Source organism: Lissotriton vulgaris, chromosome 5, assembly GCF_964263255.1.
Source record: "Lissotriton vulgaris chromosome 5, aLisVul1.2, whole genome shotgun sequence".
NCBI lineage: Eukaryota > Metazoa > Chordata > Amphibia > Caudata > Salamandridae > Lissotriton > Lissotriton vulgaris.
Window position 1 is genome coordinate 202,450,160 of NC_141693.1, and position 11,923 is coordinate 202,462,082.

Here is an 11,923-nt window from a genome sequence, read left to right on the forward strand (position 1 = left end):
AAGGCCCCTTGCATGGGCAGACAACAGTGAAATCCATCAGCTAACACCACACTCATTCTGATCATTTTCAGCACTGCAGAAGAACCTGCTGAAGGCCCTACTAATGTTGGACCGACACTTGCTCACCCCTCTGGAACATGAAGTGAGCGCCAACCCTGGTATCACAGTATCCCGGAGGAAGTTCCTGGATGGAGATCAACTGACTCTGCCTGACTGTAGCTTGCTACCCAAACTCCACATTGTGAACGTAAGATTCCATATTTGGGTTTCGTGCTGGTCGGCCACCACTGGTTTACTAGAACGGCCGCTGTTGGCCTTATATTATTAGGGAAGGAATGGAGGGTTGAAGCTTGTATGCTGCAGAAGGCGCAACACAGCACAATGGCAATTCATCACAGACCTGACCTGCAAGATGCTTGACTATTCCAGTAGAATGTCTCCTCACAACTTTTGCAAGTCCATAATTGGTTTGAGTTGCCCACATTGTCTAGCCTTCTACCTTGCCTCACACCACCCCTACAGCTCATCCCATCTTCTTCTTCAGTCTTACCCTAGCCCTAAGAATGCTACTCTGAATTCTCCCCACCTTCAGCATGTTGTCATACGGTTAAAATTATTGTTTTTAAAAGCAGCACCTGTCCTTTTAATGGGCAGGCACTGCTTTTAAAAAAGAAATGTTTTCTGTTTGGAGAGCAAATGCAAATATGGTGGTCTGCTGTCACTTGCAAGCCACCCCCTTGCATATGCAGATATTCACAGAAGGTCGCAAAGTGTGACTGGTCAAATTAACCCCTTTCGAATCTCATGACGAGCTCAGCTCGCCATGAGGCACGGTGCTCGTGTCCTCATGACGAGCTGAGCTCGTCATGACCTTTAGAACGCTCGAACGCTGGGATAATTCCCCTGCTGTACGAACGTTCTAAAGAAACGGGTGTGGTCATGATGAGCTCAGCTCGTCATGAGCACACGACCACCGTGGCTCATGACGAGCTGACCTCGTCATGAGCACAGGGGCGCTGTGCGCGCCCCCCGACCCCCGACCCCCAGCACAGCATGGGAATTTGCCTAGCTGCGAAGGGGTTAATATTCATTAGGCAGGTTGTTTCGCAAACATGTTCAACTGTTCATTTTGTGACGCAGCCTACTAGTACATTATAAAATAACAAGATCGGTTGCACAAAAAGCTGGTCCGAAATTTGCACCCCCTGGGCCCGATTCACAGAACTAACTTAAGACAAAATCCTAAACTTAATATCAGTTTGGTATTCACAGAAGGCACTTACTCATTTTGGTATTCACAGAAGGCACTTACTCATTTCGGTACTCACAGAAGTTAGGAGTCCTAACTTTAGGCCTCCTAAATGCCTTCTGTGAATACCGAAAGTCTTAAAGTTAGGATTTTTCTCAGTTTAGAAGTAGTAAAGTTAGGAGTCCTAACTTTAGGACTCCTAAATGCCTTCTGTGAATACCGAAAGTCTTAAAGTTAGGATTTTTCTCAGTTTAGGAGTCCTAAAATTGGGAGTCCTGACTTGAATACTCCCAAACAGAGAAAAATCCTAACTTTAAGTCTTAAAGTTAGGATTTTTCTCAGTTTAGGAGTCCTAAAGTTAGGAGTCCTAACTTTACTACCCCTAAACCGAGAAAAATCCTAACTTTAAGACTTTCGGTATTCACAGAAGGCATTTAGGAGTCCTAAAGTTAGGAGTCCTAACTTTACTACTCATAAACTGCGAAAAATCCTAACTTTAAGACTTTCGGTATTCACAGAAGGCATTTAGGAGTCCTAAAGTTAGGATTCCTAACTTCTGTGAATATCAAAATGAGAAAGTGCCTTCTGTGAATACCAAAATGAATAAGTGCATTCTGTGAATGCCAAAATGAATAAGTGCCTTCTGTGAATATCAAAATGGTAGTAAGTTTAGGATTTGTCTTAAGTTAGTTCTGTGAATCGGTCCCTACATCTACAACCTGCCTATATGTACATAAGACACTTAGGAGCAGATTTACTAAGCTTTATTGCAACACAGCACAGAAAACAAAGGTGAAATGGAGAGAGCATATTTATGAAGATATGACTCTGTTCCTCTGTCCTCTAGCACTGGCACACTTGACACTGCCTTGCAGAAATGCACACAGCATTGCATTATAGCGGAATGGTGTGTGCATGATGTGAGTATAGGTTTTGTAGTGGAATGGTATCTTTTCAGTATAAAATACTATACTTAAACAAAGTTAAAACGTTTTCAAACTTTGTATATTTACTGACTTCACAGCCCCCTTGCAAACGTACAACTTTTTTTTAGGAAAGAAAATTTTTGTCAGTCTTTACATGTGCCTCAAGGAGGCATATTTTTTATGCAAATCCCAATCTTACTTTTTAGTATAATGGGATTTGCTTTAAAAAAACATTGCGGATTGAATGGGAACCCCCGTGTACCACCCATGTAACACCACCTACATGCAAAGTAGTGCATAACAATACATTCTGTTTCTTTAGTGCTCCTTTTCTGGAAAGTAAAGCTGGAAAGTAAATACAAAAACAACATTTTGCATTGGTTGGTATTAGTTTGTTGACACAAATCCTGCATTAAAGGGTTTGTTAATCTGGGCCTTATATTTTACTTGCTGCATAGCCTTCTATTCTAGTTCTGATACTGGAAACAACAGTATCTGTTCACTAGAATCTGACTCTGCTGCACCTCTTGAAATTGTAGATATTCAGCCATTAGATCCAGGTTCTCCTCCATGAATTCCTGTTAATCCTTATTTGCTGGCCCTCTGCCTGTTGCACTATTGTTGCTTTAACTGCCTGTATTTCTTTAACTAGGTCTACAATCCAGAACTACAATCGCCCTTATTATCACAACAGAAAAAAACAAAAAATAATCTGAATATAAACGTCAAGCACACATCCCAGCTTGTGGAAGTTATTTTACAAACACGCACAGCTTTCATGAACAGTTGCACAGCTTGCAATTTATTATTAAAATGGTGAGATATAATTCTTACAAAAGTAGGTTTTGTGGAGGAAACAAATCCTGCAAAACACCACTTTTAACATTTCTCATTAAAAAGTTTGGTGAAAATATGTTCTGCGCGTAATTGTTTTAAGAATTATTATCTGCAAGTAAACTTTTACCAAGTTGATAAACTTTACATTCTTTGGGAAGTGCAAAATCTGTCAACTTTTCAAAACTTAACTGGAAAACATTGAATTTGTCATGCCTTGATAGCACTCTAGGTAGCCGTTTTTGCAGCAGGACCCACGTTACTCTTTCCCTCTGTTTTATCACGTTCGTGTTTTTAAAAATGTCAGATATTTGTTGTTGAGAATTGTCAAAGATATTGTTTAATATACTGCATACAACATTACAAGACAAATTTGTGTTTCCTTTGTAACAGACGGTGTGCAAATTCTTCAGGAAGTTTGAGATCCCAAAGGACCTGGTGGGTGTCACTCGCTATATGAACAACGCTGCAGAGTTAAAGGAGTTTAAATACACCTGCCCAAACAAGGAGGAGATCTTGGCGTTCTACCAGCCTGTGGTCAAGCCCATGTCATAAACACTTAGCGTATCATCGCCCCCCCAATTTTCACCCCTGGACTCCGTTGTTTTGGACAAAGTGCTTTACCTACCCCTGTCGACCTGCCAGAATTTAACGTGTGTGTGCTCAACAAAGGGTTACCAATAGTGACAACAAAGGAGGAAGGCTTGCACTCAATGCTGATGTCATCATATCCTTCGATTGGTCAGTTTAGTAATTGGACTTCTTGGCTCACAAAAATTCCTAAACGAGCCATCAATGAATGCAGTGATTCTCGAAATGCATAACCACGAATATATTTCCTGATTTAGATTTAGACCTAAAGGTGGGAATCCTTCTAACTTTTGAATCCAGGATCTACTCTTATGTGGCAATTGATATTGATGGACGCATTACTTATCGGCTTGTTGTCATCCTGTCAAATACTCAGCATTGCCAGTCTCTGGCACCTGCATGTCCCAGCAATAGGTTCTAGGTTGTAATACCCCGGCTAGATTTGAAATACAAATGAAGAAAACTGGTGGTGGGGTTGTATAGTTAGGGTTTACAGACAAAATGGAGATGTTACACCACTGCGACCGAATAAACTTAGGGCGCATAATACAGATCTGAGCTATGATGCACAGCACGCTCTCTGGGGTTCCCAAGGTAAGTCCAGCACTAAGAAGCCCCTGTAATGAAGATCTGAGCTGGGAACCTGAGTAGTGTCCATACCATTGACAGGTAACATTATTACAGAAATCTAGCAGCAAACAAATGGTTTAATAAATATATATTCATGTTGGGAGTAAGAAAACACAGTTAATCCTAACATCCAAAAAGTCAGGATATGCATCAGAGCAAATTTGTCTTATGCTTATGTGAGCTAAGTGTCACTCAGGAGGACATATGTGCAATCTAATGTCCTACTGACACCTTGCAAATTCCCACTGGAACTCTGAGGCCAGATTTGACTTGCTCACTTTACCAACACTGCACTTTCCCGTGTCCTCCTCCTTGAGAATCTTGTAGTTTAAAATCATAGAGCTAAGCACACAACGACATATTTATGAACATATAGAATATTTCTATTTATAACATATATCTATATAATTATCAGCAGTAGTTAACAGTGTTTCAATTACTTAAAGAGCATTTAGAACCTTCACAGTTTTACTTCTTGAAAAGCCGGCTTCGGAGTCTTGCTTGGGATAGTAAGCGCTACACAAATACCCATATCATCCAACGAAAACACTTGTAGAATTCTGACTTTATTATTATTTTTTATGATGGCAGAAAGTAAACTCAAAGAAGTGGCCATGTGTCATATGGCATAACTTACTAGCATTTAGGTCAAGTACCCCTAAAATGGATGCTGCAATAAACAAGCCATAATAAAATGGGACCAGCCACTTTTAGGGGGAGAGGCGTGACAAGACATCACCTCAGTTGTCTTTGAGAGTCACATTATTACAAAAGCTGGCTGGTCTGAAAGGGTATAGGGGCATTTTCTGACAAGCGAGGGCCTCTGAAAAGCTGGTAGTGCTGGGCACAGACAATGTAAGGCCTTTGTCCCATCACCATTAGTCTATGAAAGGCAGAAATGCAAGTATAATGGTCACATTTATAGGCTCAGATGGTCTATGATTGCCACGGCTCACAGCTGTCAGGTTGCAGAGAGCTTTCTGACCAAACCAATACGATTTGTTGTCCCTGTAGAATAAGTACACCCTGGATTTACAACAGATTTACAGATTTTTGAGGCCCAAACATCCCTGCTACAGAATTTGATATCAAATGATAGCTGAGCTTAGGGCAGTTTCAGTTACAAATAGTTCCTGTGCCAGAATTGTGTCCTTGCCTTTGTATGACCTCATGGAACAACCATCAGGGGGTCTTTCACAATGTACTCCCCACACATTATGGGTTGAGAGAACAGGCTATTTCTGAGGGCTTCCTAAAGCCGAGCAGGCTGGATTGTTTTGGAGGTCGCTTCTGGAGTATCTTCCTGATGTCTGGAGTAAGGCACCAGAAGGATCCTACCAGAAGCGCCCCTGTCAGTCTGTGACCAAGCTTTAGACCGATGGCCAAGGGATGCCAAGACCTCCAGAGAGGGAGAGTCTATTCTGAGAGACAGTACCCACTCTTGCTGGGCAGTGATTCACATGCCAGACAAAGGTGGCCGACTTCTGTTGAGTGGTCTGCAGTTGAAGGGTCTACTGACAACATCTGACCATCTGACTTGATATCATCACACCACAGCTTTGCCATATGAACACGTGTCCAATGCAAGAACCCACCATAACTGAGGGTCACCCAACAGCATTCCACCTTACTGTCTTTTTATTTCAAAATCTGCCTGGAATTTTAAGTTTACTTTTCTGTTGTAGACAAATGAAGCTCCTTTTATGATGTTTCCTATAATGCATTTGTTTTCTGCTTCCTCTATCCAGGCTGTCCTCCACATCTACTGTTTGCTTTTATTCCATGTTCTCTCCTCTGGTGCTTTATTTCCTCCCCGGTGGCATTCAGAAGATAGTAACCCATCATATGTAGGGGGAGGGAATGTTAGAGAAATGTAAATAAATAAATAAAATGTATAAGAAGACTTCTGTTTCAAGATTTTGTGTCTGATAATGGTAACTAGAATAGCAAATGTGCCTTGAAATAGCTAAAAAGAATGTTGCTGCTGAATACGCATGGCTATGCTACGAATATCCCCAAAAGGCCATGCCTAGTTTGCACAGTGTAAATGTATATTTATGTTTAGGGCAGGTTTCTTAAACCTTTAATTGGCATTTCCCAATTATCCTTTAGTAACTGCTGATGGTCAAAGTTGTAGCAATTTTGCATGTCAATTAAATGGTTAAGACCGCGTATTGGGGATTGTGGAGATTTCACAAAGTACCTGAAATCTGCAAGTCACAAATCATCAAAGTGAGATTGACACTTGTTTGACCCTGTTGCATCCCTACCCACCTTTGAGAGGAACCTGCCTCATTCCTTTGTACATATACATCTCCGCACTGGCTATGTGGACGCCATGGGAAAGTGTCATTACTATCAAGACAATAGGTTGAGGACTTGCACAGCGATAATTCCAATTCTAATCGACAGTAAACTTCTATAGCGTGCAAACAGGTTTGAGCGCTGTCCGTGCCTCCCAGCGAAAGTCTGAACTAATACAAAGCTCCTCCCATTAGGAAGGAGACACCCTGTTGCACAGCTTTAAAATGAAGACGAGTAAGTCTTTTCAGTTGATCATCAAAATTAATTGCACCTCATATTGGGGTTCCAAAAAATATTTAATGTTTCATCGAGGTTTCCACAAAACTTAAAGTTCTAGTTGTATATCCAACAACAACATAATCCAGTATAATTCCTTCCCCAATGCATTTCGGGCTGATAGGAAAGCCCTTCCTCAGGGGACAACTCTACAAAAAAGGAATAAATCAACGTATCACTACGGATGTCATGGAAGGTTTCTGTACAGTTGTCATTAAACATCATCCAATTCATAAAGTTAACTTCAGTAATAGCCAGGATATCCAAACAAACGCTAAGATACCAAGCATGTGTGGTGAATTTCTCGTCATGCACTGGGTCACCCGGTGAAATTATGTAAAAAAATGTGTCTTCTAAAACTGTGTTAAAAAATGAAATAAACGTGCTACGCGTACAAATAATAACCACATGCCCCGGTCACCGAGTTGTGCAACTCAACCGATCCCATCATTCTAAAAAAACGCTAACGTGAGGCCAATACTCACGGACTGTATCAAAGAGCTGCGGCGCGGTAACTGTAATATAACAGAACAGCGCGTGTCACCATTTAAACATATAGCTCGTGGGCTCCTATCGTAACGCGGTCTCCTGAACGGAGTACTTACATGGTGGTGAAGGTGAAAGGACGCATAGCCGTCTCTGTGTCGGGAACCCCAAGAGTGTTCTCAGTCGATGGCGTTTTTACCGGCTCGTGTTTACATGCCAAAAGTGAAGACGGACTACATAGTGAAAAGCAAGCTCAAACAAAAACGCGGCGGCCATATTGAGTGAGGAACATAGGTGAAAATGAAAACTAAGAATGTGAGGAGAGGTTGTAAACAGTGGCATCACATAGATAAGCTGGACGTTCACACAACATGAAGAAATGCATATAAAACTAAACATTATGAATTACAAGTAGCACAAAAACTCCATCCGATCATTCAGACCGTGTGGCTGCATCGATGCCATATAGCGAATCCAAAAGTTTTCTCTTTTGAGCAATGTCTGTTTGTTGTTATGAGTGGGGGTGATTTGTTCTAGTATCACATATTTCAGTTGAGCTACAGAGTGTTTTTGTTCAACGAAGTGTGCAGCAACCGTGGATTTCATATTTCCAGTTCTTATATTACTCTTGTGTTCCAGTAGGCGGATCCTGATCTTCCTTTCCGTGTGTCCAATGTAGCACTTGCCACATGGGCACTTGAGCATGTAGATTAAATTGCTTGAGTTACAGGTGGCATTCACTCTTAATTTCACAGGATGACCCTTCATGGGGTGGCTGATGGTGTTTCCTGGAATGCAATTGTTGCAATTGCTGCAATTGTAACAAGGACGTAAGCCTCTAAATGTGGTTGGTTCACTATCTTTGATAGGTTTGTTCAACATCTCTTTCAGATTGCGACCCCTGGTGTACGCAAACATGGGTGGTTGATCAAAAATACCTCAGAAGTCCGGTTCAAAACTCAGTAATGACCAGTGTTTGCGAATGATGTTCTTGTAGCTGTTGCTCAGAATGCTGTATTTGGAGACCACCACCATTCTGGTGTTCACTGGCTTGACTGTGGTTTGTAACAGTTCCTCTCGTTTCATGTCTCCGATTAGGCTGACTGCTGTGTCTAAGGTTTGTTGTGGATACCCACGATTTCTGAACCTTTCCACCATGTTAATAACTTCCTGTTGACAAGTGTTTTTCGAGGATACTATTCGTTTCACTCGCATCAGTTGGGACAAAGGTAAGTTGCGTTTCAACCCAGGTCTGTGGAAACTTTGGTAGTGCAAGAGTGAGTTCCTATCTGTAGGTTTCCGAAAGATCGTTGTGTTCCAATTTCTATTGTCACATTGTATTTCCACATCCAAAAAGTGTATGCGTGCTCTGTCCATGTTCCAAGTAAATTGAATTCGCTCGTTGATACCATTCCATGTAGTTAGAAATTCTGTCAACTCCAACTCTGTTCCTTTCCAAAGGATGAAAATATCATCTATAAATCTCAAGAAGATTTTTCCATGTCTTAGCCATGTGTTCTGATTGAGAATATGCGTTTCTTCAAACGCTTTCATCACAATGTTCGCGTAGGACGGCGCGGCACAATTTCCCATGGCGGTCCCATTTAATTGGTGAAACCATTGGTTAAACACCGTGAAATAACTGTGAAAAAGTGTAAAGATCATCAGTTCCATCAATAGTGTTTTCATGTCTGGGTCCAGATCCGAATTTGCCAATTCTTGTTCAATGGCCGTTATGCCCATGTCATGCGGTATGGATGTGTAGAGTGAACAGACGTCCACCGTACACATTAGTAAATCCTCATCCTTCGACGTTTTGATCACTGCCTCCAATTTCACAAGGAAATCTGTAGTGTCTCTTATATGTGATCTGGTGTTCAGCACAAAAGGTTGGAGGTATCTGTCCAAAAACTTGCCAGTGTGTTCATGTATAGATCCTTTGGTGGATACTATCGGTCTGAACGGTGGTCTAGTAGGATGCTTGTGCATCTTAGGCAACATATACAAAGTCGGTGGTTTGGGATTCTCTGGTGTGAGGTAACGTTGTGTCCGATCATTAATGGTTCCCTTGTCGAACGCATTTTTGATGATTTCCAGTAGTGTTGTCAAGAATTCATTTGTGGGGTCAGCCCTCAATGCGGCATAAGTGTTGGTATCGCTGGTATGGGCCAATACTTCTTCTTGATAAAATTTGGCGTCCATGATGACTAACGCGCCACCTTTGTCAGCTATATGGCACACTATAGTGGATTTACACAAACATAAACATTATTTGTTCCTATCAGGAGCGAACATTACAGGGCATATAAACTAGGCAAAAAGAAAATAATATAACAATGAGTACATGTGGTGATTCCTGGGTAAACCGCTGCTCAGAAAGGGGGAACTGGGAACCCCGACAAACACATTCTCTGCTGACGTGTACCCGACACATCCGTACCGCACCCCTACCTTCCACAGATTCAAACCAGCTCCACCCTGTATCAACCCACAAGACCTGCAATGGCTACCAAACCCCATGGGTGCACATGCATCTGACCTGTACAACTATCCTAAACAATGGTCAGAAAGGGGGTCCATATTTTGTCAGAACGCAACTTTGTACCTCTCACAGTTGCCCACATATTCTCCGTATCGTAAATATCTCAGATCTTTGCCCACCACAATTGCATAGAATGGAGTTTGGGCCCTTCCAAAGAAAGGCAATCACCTGGTGTGCTGCCACCAAACCATGCGTAATCGATTTACGTGAAGGGGGATTAAGTGCGTAGAGTCCCTCTTCGTCTGACGACCCCAAGAGTGCCTGGAAGGGGGGCAGGGGGTGAGTGTGATCTGTAGTATTTCAGAGATTTGATGAAACATTTTTCCAAAATTTGGTGATTACTAGACATTAAGGGCCTCATTTATGAGGTTTTACCATAGGGCAGCGCTGCAGGCCTTCCTTCTGCACTGCCTTACGGTAAAAGAAAAGGGCCGGTATGTGTTGTATCTATCAGATACGCCGCATTCCTGTCCTTTTCCCCTGTGCCGGCGCACAATGGGCTGCTGTGCTTCAACACAGGCACCTTTGCACCATGGTGCAAGGGTGCCTGCGTTGCGGGATGATTATTTCTGTGCAGGAAGGTTTCTCTTCCTGCACAAAAATCAGAAGAGGCGTTCTCCTCTGTCTATGTGTGCTTCAAAATGCAGCAAACATAATAAAAGGAAAAACAAGGAGAAATAAAGATATAAAGATATTTCTCCTCGTTGTGCCTCCCTTACGCCTCCCCTGGGGAGGCGTAACTTTTTGGCGCTGCCTCAGATTACGATTTCTCATAAATCTGGGGTAGTGTGAAAAAGCCATGGAAGTTACTGGGAACGCCCCCAGCAACACCCATTGCACGCCCCTTTAACTCAGACAACTGTGTTAAAGGGAGCCATATTTACGAGGCAGCATTAAGCCAAAAAATAGTGGCTTAGTGCTGCCACGTAAATATGGAGCAGGCGCCTGTGCCACAGAATGTCACAAAAAGTGACGTTCCGGCAGTGCAAGGGGCCTCCTAAATGAGGCCCTAAAAATGTGCCTTCGAGTCTCGAACCCCCACCAACAACTTTTGCTCATCCCCATCATGTGGGATAGTCAGGCCGAGTGGCGGGCAGACAGGCCGGCACGGCTGGCCGTCGCGTGGAAGGTTACGCACATGGCTGCGCAGCACAGACCCACAGTCAGGACCAAATCCAGCCCAATCGGTGACTCGCCCACCGGCAGTACTAACTGAAGGGCAGGCATGCATTTATCATTAGCTAAGCACTCTTCACCGGAGAGAGTGGAGACAGAATGTACAGCCCATTATATTTTTGTGGCATACGTTCTGCAGTCATTGATGTAATTTGGCACTCAGGTCTAGACCCAGCCCTGATGAAAAAGTGCCGGTGCTAAGCACCGGAAAGCAGCAGCACAAATTAAGCACTGCAGGCCGGGGTGAAATAACAGCCCATGAGCAATTTGTAAGCACTCTCCCTGTATTGGGTGCAAATGGAGGACTTAGCTGCCCTATGCCAGATGGCACCCCAGTCTCCCTCACTGATCTCAATGCCCAGGTCAGTCGCCCATTGCATAATATAACTTGTCTTAGTGACATCTACAGGGCGCTCTAGTGTTCTGTAAAAATGTGAAATCCCTTTCTTTTTGTCTCCACCTTTCAGAATATCCTCTAGCAAGTGTGTCTCCAGTGTACCTCCGTGGCGGGTGGCGGTCTGGTGAGCCCAATGGCTCAACTGAGTAACTCTATACAAATAGGTATGATGTGGTAAAAAGTAGGTGCACACTGATCTCTAGTCTTGGGTACCCTTTTAGCATGTAGGTCTTGAAGAGTGAGGTTGCCTCTCCTTTCCCACTTGCGGAACCGTCCATCCAATATTCCAGGAGGGAAATCTGGGTACAGCTTGAACTGAAGCATACAGGCAGCTTGTCTCCAGTGGTGTAGAGTGGACAGGGTGGAAGATAACAGTGTGCCAGCAGAAGAGAGGCAGCGGAGCGGCAACCACAGCAAATGTTTAATTGGAACTTGACTCGCAAGCTGTTCTAGTCAGACCCAGGGTTTTGCGGGAGCAGAGATCTAATCCAATGCCGGGACAAGCTTGGCAG

At 43.0% G+C, this 11,923-nt stretch overlaps 1 protein-coding gene across 1 annotated transcript in view; it reads left to right on the forward strand.

Moving 5' to 3' along the window:
• CLIC3 (CLIC family member 3) overlaps window positions 1-6,133 on the forward strand; it is an 85,758-nt gene extending 79,625 nt beyond the window's left edge. The window contains exons 5-6 of the mRNA XM_086921160.1: window positions 72-247; window positions 3,403-6,133. Coding sequence (XP_086777286.1) covers window positions 72-247; window positions 3,403-3,564 — 338 coding nt within the window. The 3' untranslated portion in view covers window positions 3,565-6,133. The remainder of the gene's footprint in view (window positions 1-71; window positions 248-3,402) is intronic.
• Window positions 6,134-11,923: the final 5,790 nt, after the last annotated feature.